General features: G+C 48.9%; 9 protein-coding genes across 9 annotated transcripts; 4 read left to right on the top strand and 5 right to left on the bottom strand.

Moving 5' to 3' along the window:
• Positions 1–466: 466 nt before the first annotated feature.
• RhiXN_03323 (aminotransferase class I and II protein) lies at positions 467–2048 on the top strand (the record flags this gene model as incomplete). The annotated part of the gene is made up of 5 exons (XM_043323140.1): positions 467–602; positions 663–1364; positions 1420–1562; positions 1625–1861; positions 1920–2048. 5 exons carry the CDS (start codon positions 467–469, stop codon positions 2046–2048), a joined length of 1347 nt encoding a protein of 448 aa, XP_043178636.1.
• Positions 2049–2280: 232 nt separating this feature from the next.
• Positions 2281–2833, bottom strand: RhiXN_03322 (cytochrome C oxidase subunit Vb; the record flags this gene model as incomplete). The annotated part of the gene is made up of 3 exons (XM_043323139.1): positions 2281–2330; positions 2396–2507; positions 2558–2833. 3 exons carry the CDS (start codon positions 2831–2833, stop codon positions 2281–2283), a joined length of 438 nt encoding a protein of 145 aa, XP_043178635.1.
• A 232-nt stretch (positions 2834–3065) lies between these two features.
• On the top strand, positions 3066–5535 carry RhiXN_03321 (uncharacterized protein; the record flags this gene model as incomplete). The annotated part of the gene is made up of 8 exons (XM_043323138.1): positions 3066–3624; positions 3677–3764; positions 3820–3956; positions 4016–4320; positions 4421–4572; positions 4624–4637; positions 4697–4833; positions 4882–5535. The coding sequence occupies 8 exons, from the start codon at positions 3066–3068 to the stop codon at positions 5533–5535; spliced, it is 2046 nt and encodes a 681-aa protein (XP_043178634.1).
• A 583-nt stretch (positions 5536–6118) lies between these two features.
• Positions 6119–14984, top strand: RhiXN_03320 (Vegetative incompatibility protein HET-E-1; the record flags this gene model as incomplete). Its single annotated transcript, XM_043323137.1, has 7 exons — positions 6119–9481; positions 10535–10603; positions 10659–10789; positions 10843–10981; positions 11038–11085; positions 11134–12660; positions 12717–14984. The coding sequence occupies 7 exons, from the start codon at positions 6119–6121 to the stop codon at positions 14982–14984; spliced, it is 7545 nt and encodes a 2514-aa protein (XP_043178633.1).
• Positions 14985–15399: 415 nt separating this feature from the next.
• RhiXN_03319 (uncharacterized protein) lies at positions 15400–16784 on the bottom strand (the record flags this gene model as incomplete). The annotated part of the gene is made up of 5 exons (XM_043323136.1): positions 15400–15593; positions 15646–15691; positions 15752–16291; positions 16338–16441; positions 16502–16784. 5 exons carry the CDS (start codon positions 16782–16784, stop codon positions 15400–15402), a joined length of 1167 nt encoding a protein of 388 aa, XP_043178632.1.
• Positions 16785–17049: 265 nt separating this feature from the next.
• On the bottom strand, positions 17050–18406 carry RhiXN_03318 (AMP deaminase; the record flags this gene model as incomplete). The annotated part of the gene is made up of 6 exons (XM_043323135.1): positions 17050–17196; positions 17272–17347; positions 17398–17558; positions 17614–17694; positions 17744–17916; positions 17974–18406. The coding sequence occupies 6 exons, from the start codon at positions 18404–18406 to the stop codon at positions 17050–17052; spliced, it is 1071 nt and encodes a 356-aa protein (XP_043178631.1).
• Positions 18407–18792: 386 nt separating this feature from the next.
• RhiXN_03317 (UbiA family prenyltransferase) lies at positions 18793–20091 on the top strand (the record flags this gene model as incomplete). Its single annotated transcript, XM_043323134.1, has 1 exon — positions 18793–20091. The coding sequence occupies one exon, from the start codon at positions 18793–18795 to the stop codon at positions 20089–20091; it is 1299 nt and encodes a 432-aa protein (XP_043178630.1).
• A 199-nt stretch (positions 20092–20290) lies between these two features.
• On the bottom strand, positions 20291–21157 carry RhiXN_03316 (uncharacterized protein; the record flags this gene model as incomplete). The annotated part of the gene is made up of 1 exon (XM_043323133.1): positions 20291–21157. The coding sequence occupies one exon, from the start codon at positions 21155–21157 to the stop codon at positions 20291–20293; it is 867 nt and encodes a 288-aa protein (XP_043178629.1).
• A 570-nt stretch (positions 21158–21727) lies between these two features.
• On the bottom strand, positions 21728–27219 carry RhiXN_03315 (GMC oxidoreductase; the record flags this gene model as incomplete). The annotated part of the gene is made up of 25 exons (XM_043323132.1): positions 21728–21829; positions 21881–22141; positions 22185–22250; positions 22304–22392; positions 22450–22579; positions 22653–22692; positions 22722–22841; positions 22872–23200; positions 23254–23327; positions 23385–23501; positions 23561–23575; positions 23657–23702; positions 23764–23791; positions 23848–23944; positions 24005–24087; positions 24141–24392; positions 25623–25644; positions 25710–26235; positions 26318–26332; positions 26381–26558; positions 26699–26735; positions 26792–26819; positions 26922–26959; positions 27017–27121; positions 27180–27219. The coding sequence occupies 25 exons, from the start codon at positions 27217–27219 to the stop codon at positions 21728–21730; spliced, it is 2838 nt and encodes a 945-aa protein (XP_043178628.1).
• Between the last annotated feature and the right edge of the window lie 72 nt (positions 27220–27291).

The following is a 27291-nucleotide window of genomic DNA, read 5'->3' as shown; positions in this document are numbered from 1 at the left end:
CGCTGCAAAGTCCAGTTCTCAAGTGGGTTTTTTGATTGAACTACTCTTGTTCACACGTATTGTTCAATGGAACTGAAGACCTTGAACCTTACTCGAGACCGTTCTCAGACCCCCAAGCTTACATAACCATCAGCACCGGTAAACCACCTAAACCCGGGCCGACCCCAAAACACTGGAAAATATCAATGCTACTTTCCGTATCCAGTCTAATTGATCGACCACACAAAATGACTTTATTTCAGCAATCCAAAATACACAAACAACAAGCACGAAGCGCTTAGACTCTCAGAACCAACCTACCCATGCTAAAACTCGCACTCCCACGCTGATGGCGGGTTGCCTTCCCGTCCCTTAATCCGGTCGCGTGAATTCGCGGAGAAACGATGGAGGGCGGATGGAGCCATTCTCGAGGTTTATCTCTCCACATCTCTCTCTTTCTCTTTCTCTGACTTGAGAGTTTGTGAAGATGGCCCCCGCTGAGGAGTCGGTTTTGCACGCTCATATGCGAGCAGCGCTTGACTCGAGACGACAACGGAGTATCATACGTCGTCCCCATCCGGATGCGTTTATCCCCGCTCCTCAGAACTTGGTCGTCCAGCCTCGTGCGTAGTTATCTTATCTATTATCCATCCGCTGATCTGACCCAACACTATATACGATAGCCAAACCGCTTATCGACTTTTCCTCAAACGATTATCTTTCGCTGTCCACTTATGCGCCTCTCCGAGACCATTTCCTCGCATCTCTCCGGTCCGCACCTCAGATCCTGGGCTCTGGGGGGTCAAGACTCCTAGACGGGACACACGAAGCGCATCTCAAGATTGAGCAACGTCTAGCCAAATTCTTCTGTCCTGAACCTCGTTATCCGAGTCCGAACCCGACGGCGCTCTTGTTCAATTCGGGCTTCGACGCCAATGTCGCTCTCTTTTCCGTTCTTCCGCAGCCAGGGGACTGGATCATATACGACGAGCTCGTACATGCGTCGGTGCACGATGGAATGCGCTCGTCCCGCCTTGCTCAGAGCCGAAGGATCGCGTTCAAGCATAGTTGCGTGAGGAATTTGGAAGCCAAGATTCGGTATGTGCTTAATACCGAGTCGGAAAGGGGGCTTGGAGGGGGAAAGGGTACTATTTTTGTCGCGCTCGAGGCGTTGTATAGTATGGACGGAGATCTTGCGCCGTTGGGTTCTATTTTGAAGACGGTCGAGTGCTTGGTCCCGCCCGAAAGACGGTGCGTGGTTGTGGACGAGGCGCATTCGACTGGAGTTTATGGAGACGGACGTGGATGGGTCGAGCAGCTTGGGTTGGGATCGAGAGTTCATGTGCGACTGCATACGTTTGGAAAGGCGATGGCGAGTAGCGGTGGTGTGTCCTATGTTTTCGAAACTGCTCACACTTTGATTGATGTATGAGGTTGTAGGTATTGTCATTTGCGATTCTCTCACGAGAGAGTATTTGATCAACTATGCGCGGACGTTTATATTCACCACTGCACCGACAATAGCGAATGTGATTGCGATGGGGTGTTCGTTCGATATGGTCGATAACGGGACAACTCAACGAGTAAGGATAATGCTACCCATACTAATCGATACCATTTCAACGCATATAACCTTCTTTCTCAGCTTGCAGCTCAATTGTTCAAAATCTCAACCCGATTCACGACTGCATTACGGACACGGCTTGAAAACATCCCCCCACGAATCATGGCTCTCCCTCCCTTTCTCAAATCAGAACCAACCCCTATTGTCCCCATCTTAACGCCCCACCCTCGACAACTCGCCCAACACCTCCGCGAACGTGGCTTTTTGGCCAGACCGATCACACATCCGACTGTTCCGAAGGGCGAAGAACGAGTTCGGGTGAGTAGCGATTTTGAGTTTGATGTGGGTTCGGATGTTAACTTGAGCGGATGGACAGGTATGCCTTCATGCCGCTAATACCGAGGAAGAAGTTGATGGATTGGTTGATGCGTTGCTGGAATGGGCAGAGGAGAAGAGGTCGGGGCCGAGGTTGGGTGGGCGATCATTCCCCATTGCTAAACTGTAAATACCCGTGATGGATCGGTGGTATACGTGTTGACACGATACGAGCAAATGAAATCATTCATTCGGGCTGGGGGAGGTCAATTACCTGCGAGATTAGTAGGGCCCGCATTCTGCCTCTCGCACTTGTTCCAAAAGGACGGATTCTCATTGGCGGATCCCACGTGAGACAAACCAAACAAATAGCGACAAGATCATATTTTGGGGAAAGGGATGTACAGGTTCAGTTGAATTGCCTAGTGATGCTCGTGAGCGTGTGGGTCGCCGTGGAAGTCAAGTGCGTAGACTGGATGAATAAAATAAAATTGGTTAGATTGCAAGTGTCTAGGGTAGGGTATGCAGTGAACCCACCGGATCCACACTCGGGGCAGCGGTGGTTCTTCTTGCTATTGGTAACGGTGAGCCAGATGGTGTCATGCGAGTCGGCCGGGTAGCCAGTGCACCCGACATGGCGCTCAGGGAACTGCATATCATCAGACGGGCAGTCTATGCGGCCAGCCAAGGAATACTCACGAGCGAATAAATTTTAATCGGATCCTCGAGTGTGCCGATACGAGTCATCTCGAGCGGGTTCATGTCAAACACATCGACGCCCTCCATCTTTCCGAGTAACTCAAGCCTCTCGAGACCGGTCGCCTGGTTCTCATCGGTGGGGACTTCACCGGGCTTGGCTCCTTCTCCGAGGAGGGCCGCGGCCTTGTGGCCGGCAAAGACACGGGGTGTCGTTGCGAATGTACGCGCAACAGCAGGGCGGGCACGGAGCGGCAGCGTGCGGAGTGCAGAAAACATCCTGGTCGTGGTGTGTAGTGCTAACTAGAGATTACGACTGATCCCGGGTGCCGCCGGCTCGCGCTTTAGGGCAGGCCCCAGGTGCTCTGGTAAATCTAATTTGCAATTAGAGTCGCTATTACTCTGCTGGCTATCATGACTATCATGACGCCACTGCCACCGCCTCTGATAAATAAGCAGAGATTTGGCCATCGGTTGTGGAGGCTCAGTTGTGTCTACGACCACGACGCGCATGCCCTTTAGGCCTACCACAGGACTAAGGATGTCGAAATACGCTATTGGATCTTTGCCTCTGCCTCCTTCATCCCATATTTTAACTCACAATCTTACTCCGGATCCGATTCAACCCTCTGTATATGCGTTCTACCAGAACCTGACCTCGAACCCGTCCGCCCAGCGTCGGAGCCGGATCCTACACCCCTCGAGCCACTTTTCCTACGTCGCCCCACTCCCTTTACCATTTCCGTACCGAATTACCCCGCCCGAGGGGGAACAAGACGTCGACAAGGCCGAGCTCATCGAAGAGTGGTTGAGCAAACATGAGCCTCTGGAACAAACCTCGCTCGCATCTGAATCTGGAAAGCTGAACAAGTATACCGCTCGTAATGGGGCCCGGGACCAGAAACGAATCTTGCTCGCTATATCGGCCGCCGGACTCGGTGATTGTTTACCCCATCTGGACGTCGGTGATGCGTTCCAAGTCGTCGGACCCGGATCTCTGTCCCAGCCTTCGAGTCAAAAAGAAGAAGAGACAAATAATGCGGCGAGACAAGAGCTTGTCGACGTATTGAGTGGGCACAGTGTCTCATGAGTATCCCTCCCTCGGCCGAATCCGAAGAAAAGGGATATGCACCGTGGTCGTTGAGGTACTCGGGCCACCAGTTCGGAACGTGGGCTGGCCAGTTAGGAGATGGAAGAGCGATTTCGCTATGTGAGTACCTTTCCGGCCAACCCCTCGGTTTTTCTATATTAACACCCGAAACCAGTGTCTACGCCTCACCCATCGACCCCTCCACGACATGGGAGATCCAAATCAAAGGCGGTGGACGAACACCGTTCTCGAGAGGTGCGGACGGACTTGCCGTGCTCCGTAGTTCGATTCGCGAATTCCTCGGCGCCGAGGGTAAGCCATCCTAGCACATCTTGTTCTCCAAATCCTGTTGACTGACACGGTTGGATAAGCTGTCCATGCACTGGGTATCCCAACAACCCGGTCCCTCTCTCTCATTTCGCTCCCGGACCTCCCCGTCGCGCGCGAACAAATGGAATACGCCTCGATCGCCACTCGTCTCGCACCTTCGTTTATCCGAATCGGGAATTTCCAAACGTTTAACCCGCCCGAAGAGATATTCTACTTGTTTGGTGGGGGTGCGGGCGGAAAGAAAGACTGGGAGGGATTGAGGATATTGGGCGAATGGGTCGTGAAGCGGGTTTTGAAGTTGGATGTGCAAGAGGGAGAAGCGTGGGGTAAAAAGCTGGTGTTGGAGGTTGCGAGGAGGAATGCGGAGATGTTGGGTGGGTGGCAAGCTTACGGGTTATGGTACGCCTTTTTCTATTTTTAAAGTCGCTGGATTAACTTGGGAGTAGCATGGTGTGATGAATACGGATAACATCTCCATCCTCGGACTGACGATTGATTATGGTCCATACGCATTCATGGACGTGTATGACTACAACCATATCTGCAACCACTCGGACGACGGAGGGAGGTACTCGTTCAAGATGCAGCCCACTATGATGTATGTTTGACTCATTTATGACTCGCTAGGTCATTTACTTAATTACTGAAGCATATTCGCCGTCCGTGCGCTCTTAAACGCGCTCTCCCCCTTGATCGGAGCCGAAGCTTCTCTCGGCATGCAGTCGGGCCCAACTGGGCAAACGACGCATCAGAAAAGCAGATTGAAGAATGGTCCACAAAGGGCGAAGAAATGCGCGACGAAGTCGATGAAGTGATCAAAAGTACATTTGAAAAGAAGTATTGGACACTCGTTAGACAGGTACGTCCTCGTTGTTCCTCTCTCTGCATTATACTAACATCTCAACAGAGACTCGGCCTGAAGAAGCAAGACTCTCAAGACGTCCAGAATGTGATTCAGCCGCTTTTAGATGTGATGCAAGCCCATGGACTAGACTTTCACGGCACATTCCGAGCATTATGTACCTTCCGACCGGAACACCTCGACGAAGACGACGAGTCAGATTCAAAAGGCAAAAGCCAGGCATATAATTCCACTCTAAAAGACATCGAATCTCTCGACCAAGGAGCCGGAATGACATGCCCAATGCCAAGCGGAGACGCTCTCGCAGGCGCACCAAACCAAATCGTTTCCCCGCTCCAGGAATCCACACTCGCGGTCCCAGCGCAAAATATCACATACCCAACCCCGCTTGTTGCGCTCTTGGCGAGACTGACACCGGACCTTATTAGTCCCGCAAGCCGGGAGCGTGCATGTCGGGACATCTTGGCGTGGCTTGAGAAATATGCGGTTCGGATTGTGGAGGATCAAGAGACGGCTGGGTGGAGTTTGGATGAACGAGAGGAGAGCATGAAGAGTGTGAATCCGAGGTTTGTGCTTCGACAATGGGTGCTTGAGGAGGTTATTGCTACCGTCGATAAGGATAACCTTGCTGGAAGGGCGGCGTTGATGAAGACTCTTGAGGCAGGTTCATTTGTTGTTTGGTTCGTTGGAAGTATCTAAGGGGAACTTGTTTTAGATGACTACGAATCCGTTCAAACCTTGGGGGGCTGAAGGAGATGCTCGACCCGAGAGCGAGCTTACCGAGGAAGAGCGCGAAGAAAGAAGGTTTTGTGGTATAGGTAATAAGAACCTTTTGGGTTTCCAGTGCTCTTGCTCGAGCTAGATGGACGGAAGGCGGCTGCAGAAGTAATTTGCTATATTGAATGGAATTGTGATGTATAATCAATGGATTCGGTTTTGCATATTTGTCCGAGTCATTCCGTTATATGAGTCAAAGTGTGCCGACAACCACCCAACGAGGGAGTTTCAGAAGCGCCTCCCGCCAACAGGGGGCGGCGGGTGAGCAATGACTCATAAGTTCCGAAATGCTTCCGAGGCTCTCCTAAACGCTATAAAAGTTCCTTGGGCACAGCTCAATCAGCCACACAATCTACTTTTCTGACACATATTGCCCCTTGACATTTCTCATTCTCGAGTCTGTTGCCTATAGCATCAATCAGCCCGGCGATACAGTAAAAGATCGTGCATCTGACCCAACCCGCAACAAACCCGAAAGTTTCGATAGTGAACAAATAAGCGAAATATGTTTGCGGATCTCATGATGCAGTCTGGGCTTGATAGCATTGAAGAAACAATACGACGCATGTTTCGAATGGTCCTTCGATTGCCTCGTAGCCACCCGATGAGACTAATCACCCTCGCCGGGCTTGCGCACGCTCACGTTGACCGTTTTGAACTTTTGAGTGAACTGGAGGACCTGGACAAAGCAATTGAATACATGACCATCGGGCTCATTTTTGCTCCCGGCGCCATTTCCGAATTCCCAATGCTGCTATCTGAATTGGGTGTGTTTCACGCCATGCGATTTCAACACTGCAATAATATTTGTGATTGCGATCAAGCAATCGAGTACAGTGTTCTCGCACTCTCCATTACTACCAATAATCAACAAATTTTATTGCAACTTTCAAATATAGCATCATTCCACAACGAACGATTCGAACGCATAGGGGATCTTAAGGATGTCCGGAAAGCAATGGCATACATGTCTCGCGCAGTTGCTATAACTCCCCCGGGCGATCCGCAATTGCTGTTCCAATTCGATGCTATAGGGCAGGCGCGCTATCACTTATTTAAGCGTTTGGGTGATCTAGACGACCTTAATGAAGCGATCGAATACGAGTCCTACGCCGTCCAGTTGACACCCGATAATGACCCATACTTGGTAGGGAGGCTCGCGCATATGGAGATGTTTCTCGGCGCCCGATTTGAGCGTCTCGGGGAAAGGGACGATATCGAGAAGGCAATTGAGTGTGCATCTCGTGCAGTCGAATTAACTCCAGACGGGCACCCGCATTTATCAAGCCGACTTTTAAATTTGGGCGAGTCATACCGGAATCGATTCAAACTTACAGGCGAGCTGAATGATATTGAAATGTCGATCGAATACGACTCTCGTGCAGTTGCCTTGGATCCAGAAGGTCATCCGTTCTTATCGAATCGACTTTCTACCCTGGGAGCGTCTTATCTTGAGCGATTCGGGCGCCTGGGTGACATCGAGGACATCGAAAAGGCGATTTATCATGGCTTTCGTGCACTCAACTTGGCCCAAGATGGCGACCCGAATTTGCCAGAAGTACATGCCAACTTAGCGATGTTTTATAGCACACGATATGACTATTTAGGCGAGCGAGATGATCTCAAGAACTCGATCGAGCACCAATCACGCGCAGTCGAACTGACGCCTGATGATCATCCACACCTTGTCAATCAACTCGCTCTTCTAGGGCTGTCCTATAAGTACCAGTTTGAACGGTCAGAGAAGCTTGACGACATTGATAAGGCAATCGAGTACAATTTGCGCGCTGTGTCTTTGACTCCGGAGGACCACCCAAACCTGTTAGTCTGGCTTGGTAACTTAGGGCCTCTTTACGGTACTCGTTTCGAGCATTTCGGAGACCACGAAGACATAGATAAGTCGATCGAGTGTCAACATCGTGCACTCGATTTGATTCCCAAGGGGCACCCCGAAATATCGCTCTGGTTCGCCAATATGGGATCGACCTACAGAATTCGGTTCGAACACCTGGGGGAACATGGGGATATCGAGAGGGCAGCATACCTCGAGTCTCTTTCACTCACGCTGACTCCCGATGGACACCCAGCTTTACCCCACCGGCACTTCGGCTATGCTAACACTTGTTTGTTTCTATTCTTCAACACAGACAATGCGTTTCATCTACAAGCCTCTCTCGATTCTTTTCGGATGGCTGCTTACTCACTATTCGGGGCACCTCGTGAAAGGTTCGATTACGCATTCCGGTGGGCGAAACATGCTTCAACACTCGGCGTATTCGACAGTGTCGAGGCTTACCAAGCCGCGGTTGACCTTCTACCGCAATTTATCTGGTTGGGTGCCACTGTGAATCAGCGCTATGAAGATCTGTCAAAAGCAGAGGGTTTAGCCGTAGAAGCAGCTTCTGCTGCCATTCAGTCCTCAGACTATGCACTAGCTTTGGAATGGTTAGAACACACCCGATGCGTGGTCTGGAACCAAATCCTTATGCTTCGTTCACCTCTTGATAAACTTTCGTCCGTCGGTCCGGACTTAGCTACACGTCTTCAAATCATCGCCAATCAGCTACAGAGCGCCAGCTCTGAGTCACGAGAGTCTCGGGCACACACTACCGGGTCAACGACCCCGGAGCAAGTGGCTCAAGAACATCGCCGCATGGCCAAAGAGTATAACAATCTGTTGTCGAGGGTGCGTGAGCTGCCTGGATTACAGGACTTCCTTGGGCCGATGAAGGCAGAGGATCTCTTCCGGGCCGCTCGATACGGCCCCGTTGTGGTGATCAACTGCCATACAGACCGCTGCGACGCACTTGCAATTACCCCCGGGCAAAATAGGGTTGATCACATTCCACTTCTCAACTTTACTGACGAAAAGGCCCGGCGTGCTCGCTCAGAGATCGAAAAATCACTTAGGAGTAGGATGCCCCGAGAGAGAGGATTCAAACGTCGTCCAGAGCCAGAACAGAAAGATAATTTTGGAAATGTTCTATCAGCTCTCTGGAACGATGTTATTAAACCAATAATAGATCACTTGGGCTATATAGAAGATCTCCCCGATGGTTATGGATACTCTAATTCTGAAGAAGGGCCCGAGGGCAAGGGAATACACAAAACCTTGCCCCATGTAACATGGTGTCCGACTGGGGCGATGACATTCTTGCCATTACATGCAGCAGGAGATTACAACCAACCGCGATCGAGGGTGTTTGATTATGTCGTATCATCCTACACACCCACGCTTACTGCACTTCTCAGGCCCGATCCAAGTGCTTCGGGCTCCGTGTGTCGAATAATCGCAATTGGTCAAGAGGCTACGCCAGGCCAGAGTCCGTTGCCCGGAACTATCAAAGAACTCGCATACGTGAAAGCTCATACGCAAGATAAAGTCGAGTACTCACAGCTTGTAGACGACCAAGCAACCAAGACATCTGTACTAGACGCAATGGAAGAGCATGACTGGGTTCACTTTGCATGTCATGCTCACCAGAATGTACGGGACCCAACAAAGAGCGGTTTCTTCTTATACGACGGTACGTTGGATCTTGCCGCGATCAATCGAAGGTCATTCAAGGACAAGGGCTTGGCCTTCCTTTCGGCGTGCCAAACTGCGACGGGTGACGAGGTGCTACCCGACGAAGCAATACACCTTGCATCGGGTATGCTCATGGCCGGATATCCGAGCGTTATCGCAACGATGTGGTCAGTTATGGATGACGATGCCCCGTTTGTGGCAGATAAGGTGTATGGGAAACTTATGAAAGGCAGGAAACTGAGAAACGGGGAGGCAGGGAAGGCGTTACATTATGCTATTGGAGAACTACGTGAGAAAGTTGGAGAGAAGGAGTTTGGGCGTTGGGTGCCCTACATTCATGTAGGCTCTTAGTCCTACAAGTGTGTTCAGAATATTGTTGACTTGAATACGCTGTGTAATTGATGATGAATCCATGTTACATGATCCAAATGAGCGTAGAATGTTTGTGATTGGTTCGGTCGGACCCTTTATCGTCAATAACCATGAAAATAGAGGTTCTATGTAGCTTAAGGTTAGCATATGTCGCGGTTTTTCTGAGTTTCAGAGGACTTCTGAAGAAAATCTGTAGAAGCTATTAATAGGTCCGTGATACGTACCTCAGACCCTCATCGGGCATAACTATGGGGTTATGAAATACCGGTGATATTAACAAAACGGGCCCAGTTATTGTTCAGAATTTTCAAGGAATGAATCAAGGGGCTTCTCTTCGGAAACTCTGCCCGGCCAAGCTCTGACCACCACCGGACATGCCGGCATGCTGACACGAGGGCGATGACAGAAGTGAGAACCTACAAGCGCCAAGAGCCTCCTTTTTTTAACCTGCTAGGGTTGATCAGAACATACATGCATATGCATGGGCCATATTGAGGCTGCTGCTTGATTGTTGGGCCATATCTTCAAGTGAGAACAGTCCCCCCCCGTACTATATATGGTGGAAGGCCTAGGTCTTATGATTACAGATCAAATAGCCTAGGTCTCTAGATCTAGCACTGGTGGCACAGCGTAAGCGCTGATCCCCCGGAGCGGAAAATCGGCAACGTATTCTTGCGACATCTGTATATATAGGTCATGATCCAACTTAATATGCGAAGACCCACTTCTCTGTATCTTGTCGTCGAACCATGTCACTCAAAAAGCGACGATTTTGTCTGACTGGCGTTCCCACGGGTCGGTCTTCTGATAGTATTAAGCGTACCAAAACAAAATCCTGTGATAAAACTTGCCCTCTGCCCACTAACGCGAACGAGCAAGGATCTATACAAACCGCGTCATCATCTGTGACGAATCAATTAATTCAAGGGTTTTTTGTCTACCAAGGGAAAATCGGTCCCGAGGGTTGCTGGAAGCGTAATTTTGGAAACCCTCAAGGGATCGTTAAACGTTTTATTAAAGGGATGCCATTTGTTCCCTCCTTTAGAGGCTGCAGTTCGAGGTATGGTTGACAGTCTAGAGACCATAGAGGTAAGTGCATGAAGTATCTGAATGTTAGACCAGTCACACAGTCAAAATTATTTAGTGCACGGCAGAAGGTAACCTCGATATTCTTCAGTTACTGTCGGGGCTTCCTCAGTGGGCAATAGTTCTCTCATCCTACATGTCCGAATGCCAGCCAGAAAGAATGTCCAAGTGGGTAAATAACGTAATCAGGTATGTGCAATTACATGGATAGCGCTCCTGTACTATTTCTAACGTGTTGAAAGCGTTCTTCGCGAGGAGATAGATTATATAAAGATAGCGCAACAGGGCAGTGGGTTTAGAAACCTAGCCAAATCTGAGGAAGAGGTTGATAAGCTACGACAATGCTATCGCCGTATTGAGACTTCATTTCTTCAGCTACAGGTAAGTGTACAATGTTTACTGGAATCTTCAATTTGAACTTGAGCCTGTTTTCACAGACAGATGCAAATCTAAGCACATGGAAAATTGCGGATGATCACTTGAAGGTGATAGCAGAATTGGTTGTATAAGCACTGGCTTATACAATGAAACAGGCTTCACGACTCAACGATATGGTCCCCGCCCATGACGCCCGCTATGATTCATGCTTCTCTGACAAGGTTAACCGCCACGAATGCTTAGGAAACACTCGGGTTGGAGTACTTCATGGTATACGGCAATGGGTAAATAGCCAAAGCGACACGAGGGTGTATTGGATGAATGGTATGGCCGGGACTGGTAAAACAGCGATCGCATATAGTCTTTGTAAGGAGCTCGAAGGGAATGGACAACTCGGTGCAAGTTTTTTCTGCCATAGAGCTTCAGCGGAATGTCAAGACGTCGGTCGTATCCTGCCTACTATTGCCCATCAGCTTGCTCAAAAGTTTTACTCCTTTCGATCAACGCTTTGTCGAATCTTGGGCGATAACCCGAATATTAGCCGACGGACGATTTCCGTACAGTTTGAGTACCTTATCAAATTACCTCTACTCGAGGCCAGGAATATGCTTCCCAATGACCTCATAGTAGTCGTTGATGGCCTCGACGAATGCACTGATTCTAGAACTATGAAGGTTTTGTTGGAGTTATTGGTGGAGCAGGCTGCGACACTACCCCTGAAATTTTTCTTAACCAGCAGGCCAGAAGCTATTATCTCAGAATCATTCACTGCTTGCTACCGCCAAGCAACCATGGTTTTACACCTGCACGATATCGAAGCGGAGTCCGTCACAGGCGATATTAGGACCTATCTATGCGTTGCTCTAGCCAAAGTCAACTTGTCTGGAGAACAAATACAGAAGCTAACCGAAAGGGCAGGGGTATTGTTTATATACGCGGTTACTTTAGCGAGATACATACTGGGTGGAGTTCCCGGGTCTATCACTTCTTCGCGACTCTCATCCGTGCTCGCGGGAGGGTCCGGGTCGGTAAACAAACAAAATCAAGATATATATCGATTGTATAAAGCAATTTTGGACCAAACTTTTGAAGATGAAACGCTCGAGAGGGGCGAAATCAACACTATCAAGGACGTACTTTGGACAGTAGCGTGTGCTATGGAACCAGTCGCCGAAAGTACATTGGCCGTACTATCGAATGTGAACAGCGAACAGATATCGTCGGCTTTACGTCCCCTTCAATCGGTACTGCACGTTTCAACATCCAAAAGTGTTGTATCGGCCCTTCATTCGTCCTTCCTAGAATTTCTTCAATCTGACTTTGCTGGTCCGCTGCGCTGTGACTACGCGTCTCACAACAGGCTTTTAGCAACCCAATGCTTTGCAATCATGGAGCGACAGCTTCGGTTTAACATCTGTAGTCTTGAGGTGCCGTACAGATTTGACAACGATGTCCAAGGTTTTTCACGGCATGCCCAAAAATCAGTCCCACCCGAACTCTTTTATGCATGCCAATATTGGGCATACCACCTCCAATCTTCAAGATCGTGTGATCAGCTTGTCCTCCGCCTCGATGAATTTTTCAGGAAACAACTTATGTTTTGGGTGGAGGCTTTAAACCTTAAAAGGTTCATCAACAGAGGACCTAGAGCACTGATCGAAGCCCTAAAATGGCTGCAAAAAGTGAGTGAATGCCACTAATAGATCTAAACAGATAATAAGATTGAACCATCTAATAGAACGAAAATAGCCTCGAAATCTTGGAATTGCAGGACTTTATTCGCGATGCGTGCAGTTTTACGACCGCGTTTGCGGCCAACCCCGTCTGCCGGAGCACACCCCATCTATATTTATCAATGCTTCCGCTGATCCCAGTTCAAAATCGTGTTCGAGCCAACTACCGATCCCGTTCACCAGGTATCTTATGGTTGAATGGAACTACAATGAGTAGACGTGAAGGAGTTGCACTCGCGACTTGGGAAGCCAGCTGTGGTGTAACTGCTGTTGCATACTCACCTGACTCTATGCGCATTGCCTACGGGTGTTGTGATGGGAAAATATACATCTGGAACACATTTTATGGAATTCGAAGCAACATTCAATTTAACTGTCACGATAAACAAGTTAACTCCTTGGCTTTCTCACCGGACGGTGCTCATTTGATTTCTAGCTCTCGAGATCGCACTATACGTATGTGGGACACAAGAACAGGAGCTTCCCTCGAATTCTGCAAGAGCCATGCCCAAGATATTCCTTCTGTTGCATTCTCGCCGGATGGTACTCTAGTTGTGGCTGGGGGAGACGATTGTACAGTTCATATGTGGGATTCAAACAGTGGCGTTTTGATCCATGGCCCCCTCGAAAACCACACTATGGGAGTTACAGTGATAACATTCTCCCCGGATAGTACCAAATTCGCCTCGGGCTCCTATGATCGCACCATACGTGTATGGTTAACGAATGCCGATGGCGCCACACTTAGGCCTACCCATGCGTTCAAAGGGCATACCGCTGGCGTTCTGGCTATCGCATTTTCTCCTGATGGTGATAGCCTCGTGTCGGGTTCTCTGGATCGCACTATTCGAATCTGGAGCTCAGCGAATGGCACTCTACTTTCTAACCCCTTCGAGGGACACACGGATGCAGTCAGTGCTGTAGTATTCTCTTGTGATGGAACAAAGGTCATCTCGGGCTCCTGGGATTGCACCGTTCGTGTCTGGAACGCTATCGACTCCACTCAAATCTCAGGCCCATTCATAGGTCATGCCCAAGGAGTGACGTGTTTATCGATATGCCCGAATGGTGGGAGCATCGTTTCCGGGTCATGGGACGGTAGTATCCATTTTTGGGACCCACACAGCAACCCTACAAGGAATTTCGATGACTACGGTCATACTCAAGCAATTACATGCGTTCAGTTCTCTCCCGATGGAAATTCTATCATTTCAGCCTCTGAAGACTCTCTAGTTTGTATATGGGATATCGAAACCGGCGACCACCGTATAAAGACCAACAAGGGACACATAGGAAAAGTCAACTCGGTGACTTTCTCCCCCGACGGCAGGCAGTTTCTCACCGGAGGGGGCGATTGCGTAGCTTGTCTCTGGGACTCTGAAACCGGTGCGATGATTGGGGCCCCGCTCGCCGGTCATGAAAGCGGTGTTACCTCGGTGGCGTTTTCATCTAACGGCAGTCGTATTGCAACCAGTTCATATGATAGCATGGTTTTTATCTGGGACACTCGCAGTGCCGAGGTCGTAAACTGCCTTAGGGGACACACGCAAAACGTAACCGCGGTTATGTTCTCTCCAGATGGAAGTCACATCGTCTCTGGTTCTTGGGATAATACAGTTCGCTTATGGGATGTGAATACTGGTGGCGAGATAGCTCGAACTTCTACCGACAATAGCGAAATAGCCAACGGTCACAATGACATCGTAACCTGCGTAGTATTTTCCCCCGACAGCACTCGCATTGCTTCTGGCTCCTATGATGAGACAGTTCAGATATGGAACTGTAGTGCCAATGGTCCGCTGCTTGGCAAACTCTTTCAATGCCATGCAAACGCTGTCGTATCTGTCGTATTCTCACCTGATAGCACCCAAATAGCTACCGGTTCTCGCGATGGTACAATTCGTATCTGGGATGCTCAAAGGGGTATTTTGATCTTTGATCAATTTACTGGGCATACAGACGCTGTTAATTCGATTGCATTTGCTCCTGATGGCCGACGTATTGTATCGGGTTCAACCGACTGTACGATTCGAATCTGGGAAGTTCCGGACGAGTATAACGAGCGAAGGGTCTGGGTTATAAACAATGAAGGATGGTTAATGGATCCTGACCAGCGCCCGATACTGTGGGTTCCAGGAGACATACGCAGGGAGTTTCCTCGGCCTCCAAACACTCATATATTCTCTTCGAGAGGCAGCATAATTATATCACCCTCAAAGGTCGACTTGGCGCTAGGTCAAATCTGGTCTCAACCACCCGATATACGTCAATAGAAAATAACTTCGATGTACTTATATGCAGTGTTCTTACTTTCAAACTTTTACGCAATGTTGCATACGCCTATTTATATAATAAACCCGTCCGTATTTTGGAAGCCTACAGGAGCAATTACATGGCACTTTGGCCTCTCTTAAGCCAACCAGCTCAGCATATTGGATCAATGAAGACATGCAGTTTTATTGAGAGTAGGGGTGGTGGGGTGAAACGTATCTTACGCTCAACCGGCCAGAATTTTCACCAGGTATACCAAAGCATTAGTCCCGTATAGCCGTAAATAACGACCTGTCTCGCTGAACACACTGGAAGTCTTTCAGAGCACCTCTAGGCAACCCACAAATTATATGATACATTGCTCAACAAGATACAATCATGCTAAAAGACCATAGCTCAACCTAAGCTGATACACTCTCACCAGGACCCTCGAATTTCGCGTACGGAATCTACAAAGACCTCGGTTTTATCCGGATATATCGCCTTGATGACTTCGTGCTCTGTCCAGGCCCGTTCGTTCGACGTGGCGAGGAAACGTGATGGTGCGTGGGGGGTTAAAGTGTAGGTAATGGACAATGCCGAGAGCACCCCGCCATATGCTTTGGAAATACCTAGAATTCCGATTCAGAACTCGGAAGAGTGAATAGTAAAGGACTACCATACCGGTGTCTATGATGATAATTTTTCCGTCACATCGCGAAACTTGGTGCTATATGATGATGTCATGCGATCAGTACATTTATCTCGTCTCACTTGAGTTCACCCGCACCTCAAAATTCGGAGTGTGGCCCATTATTAGTCTTCTTACGCCCGTCTTGGCCAAAACATTTTCTACCGCAGGGCAAACGAACGAATCGGGCTCCATTGCCCAGCCGCGATACCAAAGCGGACCATCTGCGCCATAAAGCTCGTGCTCTGCGTGAGTTGTGCCATCAGGCAAGCCGGGGTATGGGTTAGGAGGATGAGGCGGGGGTTGTACGCGGTCTTGTAACCTTTTAAGTAGGCTGTGGCCCAGCGCGTTGATTGCCGATGGATACGGGGTAAGGTTTGAGAATGTAGGGGAGAGGCCACCATGAACAAAAGAAAGCGCGGCATGCGAGAGCGGGTTGGGAGGGGCTTTGGGATTGTAGTCTGTGTTGGGAGGACCAAGTGAAGGATGGAACGGAAGACGGGAAGTAATTGTGTAGTTTGATCGCCAGGCCTTTCCAACCCACCCAGAGCTGATTATACGTTGTCGCTCCGAAACGGTGCCAAAAGTGGAAACCTCTGAAGGGTATACGTATCTCCAGTCACCGATGGCGTTCATGACCTATTTACATGTTAGGAGTTGTGCTTCATAGTGTCATAGTACGTACTTCATGGTTCCCGAGGTGACTTAAAACCTGGCCTCCAGCGTGTAGAGCTTGTTCCCTCAGCTTATCCATCAAGGTATACATTTCTAACGTATCATCGCCCCTATCTGATACCATTAATTCATTCCTTTAGCAATATCTTTGAACCTGCCAGCTCATTCACTTACCAATCATGTCACCCGTTTGGACAAGAAAATCTACATTTCCGCTCCAATTCCCAGCTTGGTTGATAACGCCGGCCATAGAGAATACTTTTTTCATGTTCGCCAGGTCACCGTGCAAGTCCCCGACTGCAACTATTCGCCGTGTGAATTGGCCATTTGGCGTGGGCTTCTGTGCAATCGGCTCCTGTGGAACAGGCTCGGGTGTGCCAGATGGCAAATGAAATAATGCATAAAGTGACAAAACAGATAATGAGCCAAGGATAACGGTTCTAGTAGAGGGCGCCATGTTGAAGCGTGAGTTGCGCTATCGTTAGTGACTAGAAGCCTCAGCTCGACGGTTGAGGAAGTCAAGAGGAAGCCTAATATGAATTATGTAAGGTATCAGCAATGCCACGTGAGTTAATTTATTTATTCAGTAATCACAACCCATTGACTCTTTAGTAATATACATACAATTCACAACAACAGTGAAAAGACAGTACCTTAACGAACAACCATATAACACCACCACTTCTCTTACCACCCGAGTGCTTGGTGGCAACCTTCTCTAGCTATATACCCGAGAAACGGCTTTCCAAGCCCCCTGCTGCGATCTTTCGTACTTCGTCTTCCCCAAGTCCAAGGCCTAAGGGTGCAGATGCCATCAAAAGCGCATACTCGGCCAGAAGAGAGGTCTTGAACGGCAAAATATCGTCGGTCTGTAAGAATACATAGTAATACGATAAGTAACGTGTAGAATCTCTAGACTCCTCCCCCAGCCCAAGAAAACTTACTGAAATAGCTAAGGGGTGTCCTATGATCATATAATCGCTGATGTGATGCACGTTGATATTTGAAACAGTTTTGGCCCTGGTGCTAATCATCAGCCACCAGGCGTAAGCAGGGATGCATATACGCACAGTAGATTCGAACTTAGGCAGATTTCTACGGGAAGATTCCGGTTGAGTACGATCAGCTGTGTAGCTGGATCCAAGAATGTGGCATGACCGAGGCGACCTTTGGATCCAGCGGGAAGCAGGTCGAGAAGGCTCATCGTTTCTTCGGTAGAATTTTGTGCAGTCTGTGGTCCGTTGGATGCGGTCAGCCGAAATAATGTTGTACTACAAGATATTTACCTCCGCGATATGAAGCGTTAGACCGAGCCCAGCTTCTCTCGCACGAGCGAGCGGGGGACCAAACACGGTAACATCACTGGCCTATTCATTTTTAAATGAAGCCACTCGGTGCACGTCAGATAATACGTACCAACGGACTCCCACAGAGATCAACGCCCACAACCCGTCGTCCCTCGCTCTTCATTTGAATTGCAATATCGACTACCTCGTCGGCTTCGGTGCGGGACATCCTACGGTCTACGCTCAATATAAACGCGGCTCTATCGGCCGGAAACTTTTCTACTTCATCTAATACGGCCTGAACTGAAGGGTCCAAACACATTTAATTTTTACTCAATCAAACTATTTTACTCAACGTACCGTATTCTAATCTAGTCATTTGAGCAGTTTCCCTAGGCGTAGAACGTAGTTCTAAATAGCTACATTGAGGAACAGCCGGGGCACCCTCGATACCACTCGCCGAAGGCCGGGGCTTCAGAAACTCATTCAAAACCGCCCGAGTGGCGATTCCAAGAGAATGTATATCGCTGGTCAGAGCATAAATAGCAGGAAATAGTTTAAAGAAATCTTCTATCTGATTGAGATGGACTCCGTTGGCCAGGTTTTGGATCGAGGCATTGACATCGATAGATCCAATATCCCCTTGTGGCTTGTAGCTTTTTGCAAGCTGCTCGAGGCAGGATATGGGGATAGAACCATTCAAGTGAGCATGTAGTTCTGCTTTCGGGAGAGACTCGAGGAATAAGATTTGAGAAGGTGCTAATGAGTTTAGAGCCTGGGCAGAGTAGTTCATAGTAGTGGAGGCGGATCGAACCAGATGCTGAAACAGATGTGTTGACTAGCGAGAAGAATGACCATTGCAGCCAACCTCGCACGGGTAGATATAGGCGGCTAATTTGATGGGTGACTCGGGTATCACCCGGAGTCCACGTGATTATCCTCATTTACGATTCGCTGGCCACAGGCTCTGTAAGTGTGTACTGTTAAGGAGTGATAGTACCAGAGATTGTGTAATCTAACTTACTATATGCTATGTAATTTCCCTCATTCGACTGAAGATTAAACTGGACGTTCAGCTGTTTTTGATTTTAATTTAGTACTGGGTGCTGGCCAATGATAGGTCAGTTTTGACAGCTTCGAGCTCATTTATCCATTCACGTCCATTTATACAGACATATAATGGCGAAGCAAAAATATTTAGATGCTCTCATCTCTTGTTCCCAAGGAATACGTCCACGTCATAAGAGGCTCGTATTCCCTCTCGTGCCTGGAGGCCTATCTCACCGAGGCCAGTCAACTCGGGCAGCTCATCCGCCGACATCAAGCCCAGCCCAGCCATTTAAAGCATTCTTCCTGTCAAACCCGAAAGTTTCTGCATCTTCTGCATCATTAGACATCGCCGATATGTCCCTCCAAAAAGGAAAAGGCAGAGCATTTGATGTCGATGTAGACTCTGATATGTATCCTGAACCCAAACCGGAACATATTGCAGCTGGATCGAATACTCCAAGATCAGCAACCGCCATACCTCTAGCACCATATCCACCACCGCATATCCCTCTATCCGCCTATACTCCCGTTCCCCCCCTCACACTCAAGTCTCGACTAAAAATATACATGGCCCTCTCAAAGTCTCGTCTCACGACCCTAGTCGTCCTTACGGCCATGTCAGGCGCTGCACTATGCCCCCTTTCAACGACCGTGCCGGCTCTTCTAGCAACGGCAGCTGGAACAGCGTTGTGCTCGGCCGCAGCGAATACATTTAATCAAATCGCCGAGGTCCCGCTTGACGCTCAGATGGTCCGAACTCGTACTCGTCCGCTTGTCCGTCGCATGATATCTCCTGCACATGCTGCTGCGTTTGGTATAGTAGCTGGTGCTAGCGGTGTCACGATTCTCGCGACGCTTGTTAACCCATTGACGGCTGGACTCGGTGCACTCAACATCGTATTATACTCTGGCGTTTATACTTATATGAAACGACGGAGCATATTGAACACATGGGTTGGTGCTGTCGTTGGAGCTATACCACCTCTCATGGGGTGGACGGCTTGCGACGGGCATTTAATTCCTTCAGCAGAACATCCTCTGGTTTACATCTGGCCATCCAGTACCATCGATATCGCCAACTCTCTTCCGCTAGACAATCCACTGGCTGCAGCAACCCTTTTCGCATTTTTGTTTGCCTGGCAATTTCCTCACTTCAACGCGGTGTCTCACTTGACACGGGTAGGATACGCTCAAGCAGGATATAAAATGCTGTCCGTTCTCAACCCACAGCACAATTCGCTTGTTGGGCTGAGATACGCACTAGCGTTTATTCCCATCTGTTCAGTGATGGCTCCCTTGAGTGGCCTAACTACGTGGTGGTTTGCGCTTACCAGTCTACCTTTGAATGTATGGCTCTCATATGGAGCATGGCAGTTTGGAGAGAAGGTACGGAAAAGGCTGCCAGGAAAGTGTGGAGGCAATGTTTGATTTACTTGCCTTTGATGCTTGGCCTGATGATGGCAAGCAAGCCGAGTCTCAATTGGTCTGCATCATTCAAAAAGGCGTTAGGCTATGACGAAGACGAGAAACCCAGTGTTTTAGTATCCCAATAAATGACAGATTACACGTGCGAATAACAGTTGTTAAAGTCCCCGATCTACAAGTTGCAGCAATGAAAGCAAGGGTATCACGAAGCGGCTGGTTTTTTCTTCCCCCGTAACATTTTGAGTAGCGTTTTCTTGTCCACACCAGATGCCGGTCCCGGAGCTGGTGCAGTTGTCCCCTGGGCCTTTCCTGCTTTCACTGCCTCTAATCTAGCCTTCAGACGCACTACTCGTTCGTCCGCTTCCTCCTGTGCCATTTCCTCGTCCCTCAATCGATCCATAATAAGCTCTCGTTCCTCTTCCTGTAGCCGTCGCCTCTTTTCTTCCTCGGTCTCCTCCACGACCTGCTGATTCTCGCCCTCTGCTTCTCCCGTGACGCCAGCAGGAAACCCATCAGGGATATTGTTAACAAGTTCAGGTTCAGCCGACACGGTTGCAGATTCGTAGAGGTCCATAGCCCCAGGTTTAAGCGCAGGTTGGAGAACGGCTTTGGAAAACGCGGCAAACTCGTCATCGATGGTCGAATTCCTGGCTATAGGGTCGGAAGACATGTCCTGGTCGTCGTCATCGTCTCCCCCTAGGACCGGAGCTCGAGACGGATCTGAGAAGAAGTCTGCGGGAAGGCCACCTGTTGATTCTGGCTGGGGTGGTGCGGGTTCAGGCTCAGCCGTTCGCGGCCTCTTCCCTTCCTCAGCCTCCTCCATTTCGACATTCTCCTCGGCTTTTCGTTTTCTGGCCTGTTCTTTCTCCTCCTCAGCTCGTAACCGCGCGGCCTGAGTTCGGTGCGCTTTGCTGATCACATGGCCCTCCCAAGCATGAGGTTTAATAGTAGTTCCGCACGCAGCACATCGCAATTGACCTGATGCATTATAAAGCGCAAGAGGGTGGTTTATACGTTTCTCGGATTCAGCAGCTTTAGCACGACGAAGGAGTGAGCGGGCATCAGACATAGCGTTGGCCGTAAGTCACGTGAGTGAACGCGGACTGGGCTAGGCGCTTGGTGGATATGTATAGTACCAAGCTAGCCCAGCGATACACAGTTTTTATCTGGCTATTGAAAAGACAAATGGAAGTCGGTCCACTTATTGACTCATATGCTGTACGTATATCACGTTTTGGGCCAGGTAAAGATAACGTCTGGCAGCTGGTGAAGCTTGCCCCCTAAATTTGAAGGTTTTCCGGTAGAATTGAACGATTCATATATGTATTGCACATTCATGAGGCTAGAGCTATCCAAAACATGTTAATATCAAGGGCAATGTGATGAAAGTCAGCTTTTGAAGTTGATATGGGCTTATTGTCTCTCTCTCGTGCGTCCGATTTATCCTTCGTTAATTCAAGCCTAAGTCTAGTCACCAACCATGGAAGAGTTGAAAATTAATCATATTATTCGAAGTTACAAGAACGAAAACGAGACGTGTGACATGGGTGTTAATCATTATTCGTAAGCCTGAACCCAAAAGTCGTAGTCATGGATCATTATCATGCATATTAGTAGAACCATCCAAATGATTATCGTATTAGTTCCCAGACTTGATCAATGCAGCAGCCTTCTCGCCGATTCCGTAAATGGTCCTGGTAATGTGCGTGCCCATATGAATTGGTATAACACTTGCATCAACCTAATCACAACTTGTGAGTCAAAGCTTTCGGCTCTAATTTCGCATACATACCACTCGAACGTTGGTTGTGCCATAGACCTTTAGTTTATTATCAACAACGCCACCTAGTGCTTTCGGGGCCAATGCTGCCGTGCCGATAGGATGATAAACGGATTCCACGTAAGTTTTGATATACGCAGCAATATCTTCGTCGGATGTAACTTCGGGTGCGGGGTCTTGACGAGCAACGATTGAGGAGGCAAGAGGCTCAGTCTTGGATATTTTCATTCCGAATTTGACAGCTTCCACGAGAGTTTGTAGGTCTAAGATAGCCTATGAGCCAACACGAAAATGTAAAACAACTACAGACGCATACCAATGGATTGGAGAAGTACTTGGGGTCATAGACACCCTTGACAAGTGGGTCGGCTGAACCAATGTGCTACAAACAATAACCCATGAATGGCTACCCAAGGCCTGGAAAGATTAACTTACGATATTTCCTCGAGAGAAGGGATGTTGGATAGCAAACAGCATCGAGATGTAAGAAGCATTTGCCTTGGGCCCGCTGAAAGAAAAGTAGCCTAGAGTACCGTCAATTAGTGAGACTATACAATCCAACCTCTCATAGAATAACAAACCAGGGAACATGATGATCTCGGTGTGGCCGAGCTTCTTGTCAAGCCATGTCTTCTGAATAGCAAACTGAGCCCGTTCCAATGCCGTTGTGCCCAAGTCGGCGATTTCCTGATAAAGCTTAGTCTTCATAGACTGGATTGTCGAGTTATTGACGTATGAGCAAGGTTAATGAATGAGAATGCCGAGTGGGTTGCCGCATAGATACCGTCGTGAGTCGCCGCACTAAATAATCTGTCAGAATGGCGCTAGGGAAAATGAATTGCAGGGAGCTTACTATTGGGCCTGAGCCTCGGCTGCAAATGTGGCGTTGTTCCTCAAAATGTCAAAAGTCGTTTTGCCTGGCTTCAGTTCATACGAAGTAGGAATAAACACATGTCTTGCAGATTCTCCCCAACTCCGGGTAGATTAATCAGTGGTGTGATACCAAACTTCTTGAGAGCGTGCTGTTCCCGATACCGCTGAGTTCAAGAAGTTGTGGAGACTGCAACGATCCGGCGGAAAGAATGACTTCCTTCGAGCGTTCACTGTGTATGCATTCGAGTCGGACACGAAAGAGACCCCGGTAGCAACATGGTTCCCTGAGATGGTCTTGTTCGAAAAGTTGATCTTGGTGGCTTGGCCGCCGGTCAACACCACAAGGTTTGATCGCTGAGCGCTGTAAGCATAGTAGGTGCTTGCGGAGTAAGAACGCTTCCCGGTAGTCCGGTTTACAGTCATGGCACAATTGTATAAACCGTAAGCATCGCCGCTATCCTATAACAAAGTTTCATCAGATAAATAAACAAGACCTAGAATATGGGGCTTACTGGATTGAGATTGGTGGGAATACCCAGGTTGGCCAAAGATTCGCGATACGGCGGAGTAACATCGCTGTACCAAGCTGAGCGGCGATAGCATAAGTGACCCGGCCACAGAGTTCAAGCTGAATTGTACGTACTGTTGTACCCAGATCCGATAGGCCCAGCAATTCCCTGAGATGGGTATAGGGAGCTCGAGTTGCGGAACGGATCAGTGTTGGTAAAGTCCTCGGCAACTTTCATGTATGACACAATTCCTAGCCAAATCAAGGACATTCAATAATGTGGAACTTTATAGCTATCGATGTAAACTCACCATTCCAGTTCCACCCTGAACTACCCAATTTTCCCAAGCTTTAGATAAGAATCATCAGTACAAACTAGCCTTTGAATCATATCGAGCTCTAGTTACCATCATACTCGGCTTTGGAAGCGCGATCGAAGGCCATGTAATTGAGCTGGAAAGTCACATCCATATCGGTGAATAAGGTGTATAGATACAAACATGTACAAGCCTACCGCGCTTGATCCACCGAGTACTTTTCCACTAACAAATACGTTATATGAGTATATAGGCATTCAACGAGTGCCCAACCGACTCACCGAGGCATAGCCATCACTCGATTGTTCAGCCCGGGCTGCGCAACCGACTCGAACATCCAATCATACTTGGGATTACCTTGCGTTTGTGAAAAGAGTTCTAAGGGGGTGGGGGGTGTCAATGAGAAGAATGAAACATGATGGTATGACATCTACATACGAGGAGTGTCGATCAAGGGGTCATCAACAATGTATTGACCGGCCTCGACCACGCCAACCGTCACACTCGAGTTCTCGGCAAGTCTCGGGGGTTGTGTGAGTATGGTGCCATGCAAGGGTTATCATGCGCAACCTACCGGGCAGCAACGGCGAGTCCAGCAGTCCCACCGCCGACAATGATATAATCGTACGTTTCGGACGCAAAGCTGGCACCATCCGTCGTCAAGCTTCGAGGCAGGACGCTCGCAGAAGCGGCCCGAGAAGAGTGAGTGCAGACCAAACAAGTACTCGGCTCATGATCAAACCAGCGCAACAAGAAGCGAAGTGAGGGAGGAGAGGAAGGAGAAAAGGAGGAGAGGGGGTGCGACGACTTGCTTCCACGATCGAGCCTGTGCTTTTATAGTTGCATAGTATGAGACATTCCTCGAACCGGTAGTACTGGAACTGTGCTTTGACTAAAGGTATGAAACGAGAGTTCTAGAGTGAGAGGATGATTTGTTTTCCGGCTGAACTAGGACGGTAGGTTGCGACGCAAAGAGCGGGAAGGTATACATGAAAAATCAGGTCCGCGTTGCCGGTGCTTCTTCATCAACCGAGCTATCGATATGTGCCTACCCAAGATGGAGATTGTATATAAAGCCCGAGTCTCCCAAGCGCTCCCGTCACCGACGCTATTCCAGCTATAGTAAAGAATACGGTTGTTTGGCGACTTGTACTAGACTAAGCTGGTGTTTCTCAGAAGATTCCACGCATACAAGCCTCGATGGCCGTACCGCATACGCACTCGCCTTCCAACGATCCCGATCGTCATTTCAAGGCACCACCTTGGTAAGCACAAGGTAAACTCCCGGGTCTGGACAAAAAACATCATATTCCATTGAGGTTCCTTTGCCACCATTGTGGCACCGCGGGAGGCTACATGCCGATGTCAGACAAGAAAACCTGGGCGATGCCGTACCCTCGTCTTCATCAGAGTGGAAACGTCGGGAATCGACGACGTACCGTATCTTTTTTCCCGGCTTTTCGAAAATCTCATTCAACGTCCCACCCCTCTTCCTCTCAGAAATAATATATCAGCGTTAGCAATGAGCCCGAATAACTGCTCTATTCATTCTGAGCCCCAAAGAGGAAGATAGAAAAAAGCACTGTGAAGAGTGGATTGGATAGAGATAAACCCCGGCTTACATCCTCTGTCTTCTCGCACAAGGTCGTGGGTCGCCGAACCCGGGTTCCAGCCACGCTGATGCCTTTTTGGGCAAAGCGAGCGCAAAAATGGAAGGCATGGAATATTGCAACTGTAGTCAGCTTCGCTGGAGAGAAATCGTGCGGTGCCTTGTTCTGTCGTTGCCGTTTAGGCCGTCAGTCAGTTTTGTATAAGCGGGCAAAACCACGAACGCAAGAAATTTGAGCCATCGGTTTGAGCTGTACAAGTGCTATACAGTGGGTCTCGTCACTCCACCCGTCCAAGCCAGGAACGGACGGTTAGATGCGCGCCACCATCGTGTGGGTTTGATAATCAAGATTCATTTCATTATAGAGAAGAACAGCGCCTAGGGAGCGAGGAAGGGTGAAAGAAGGGGGACAAAGCAAAGCGCCAGTGGGGAACCAGCCCGGTTTACCCGTCGCATGTAATCTCTAGATCTGGAATAAGAAAGTGGAGCATGAGTACGAATATAGATCACTCGCACCCTATTCGAGTCGCGCACCGAGCGATTGGCCCAACCGGCGAGCGAACCGCTTGTGTCGCCCCGAGCTCCCATCACAGTGAAAAGCAATTGGCCCGGGCCAAGTTGGTACCGGACGTCGGTCGAGGTTACAAGGCACAAGGTCAAATCGGCCGAATGCCCAGTTCAAGACCTCGATTGGGTCTTGGTCCCGGAACCGCACGAACCCTTTTACCCGATAAATGGAATCTTTGGGTAATCTTCCCAGCGCATCGGTCAACTGGTCACGCGTCAAAGGAGCATCGGCTTCCACTCGAGTCGAAGGTTCGTCGTGAGAATGACCGTGGTCGTGGTTGTGGCCATGATCGTGGGTATGGGCGTGGGGAAGGGTATACCTCTGATAGCGTCGCGGTTTCGACTTCGTCGTGGTGGTTCTCGTCGGAGTGTGTGGGAAGATCCAAGAATTGCTTCGAGTCGAGGCCAAACAGTAGATTGTAGGGAACTCCGGACTTGCTTTGACAGCGGAGTTTGGGGGTGAGGTCGTTGAGGGTTCCAAGATGGTCAAGCACTGTCTAAATCGCGTTCAGAGACCTGGATATGCAAATAGGTAAGAGTTGGAATGAAGGTGGGATGGAATGGGCGTCACGGACATGCTCCCATTTGTTCTAGACAACAAGTTAGGCTCGAGTCGATGAAAGGCCAAACGAGCGTACAATTAGAATGACGTCTGTATACTGCGCTTGCATCTTGGCGGTCGGACTGGTATCTTCATAGCCTCTAAAGTTCTCGGCATCCACAACGGTAACAATCGCATCCAACTTGAAATCACCCTCTGTTTCTCGCTCCAGTTCGCGGATTTGAAACGCGAGGGTGGCGGGGAACGCTGAGCCCCTGTGGAAAACATCAGGTTCGGATGGGTCGAGATATGAGTTGGATGGCGAGGATCAGGATTAGATTGGAATTAACGGTGGGGCCAAGGATTGGATTTAGTCCAACGGGATAGATCGACAGTCATATTCAAGCAGACGTACGAAGACTCTATGATAATTCGGTCTGGGCGGTACTTGTCTGTCCAACAGAAAGGTTAGTCCAGTGTGAAATTGCAAACCCCAAGGAAAATGTACCTCGAATCTCGAGAAGGGCCGTTTTCATCTGCCCGACCAATATACAACACCTACCCAGCGTCATGATCAGTCTTTAACAGAAAGATATAGTATTGGGCCCATACATGCATCCATTGAGGATTTCACTCACGGCCGTGAGGGATGAATTGGACGCGAGCTGGCTGTCGACTATTAAATAAGACGAAATCGTTATTGTTCTCCGTTGTTTGGCTTTGTTTGGCTCACCCTCTACATCTCCAAATTCATTCTTTAGCAGGACAACTTGGTAGTCTTTGGGTAACTGTTCTAGTAGGGAGAGAATTATAGTTGTTTTTCCCGCGCCCAGAAAGCCTGGATGAAACCCGTCGAATGAGTGGGAGATATGACTGGTGGATTGTGGCTAGCGCACCTGTAAATACGGTAATGGGAATAGCAGTCTTTACGCCCATGTTGATATAATATTCTAAATACCAGCAAGTAATAAAACAAAAACAGAAAGATTCTCCAGTCCTAGTTCTCTA

Source organism: Rhizoctonia solani, chromosome 3 (assembly GCF_016906535.1).
Source record: "Rhizoctonia solani chromosome 3, complete sequence".
Taxonomy (NCBI): domain Eukaryota; kingdom Fungi; phylum Basidiomycota; class Agaricomycetes; order Cantharellales; family Ceratobasidiaceae; genus Rhizoctonia; species Rhizoctonia solani.
Note: the sequence above shows the minus strand (reverse complement) of the source record. Positions and strands in the feature narration are given on the sequence as shown.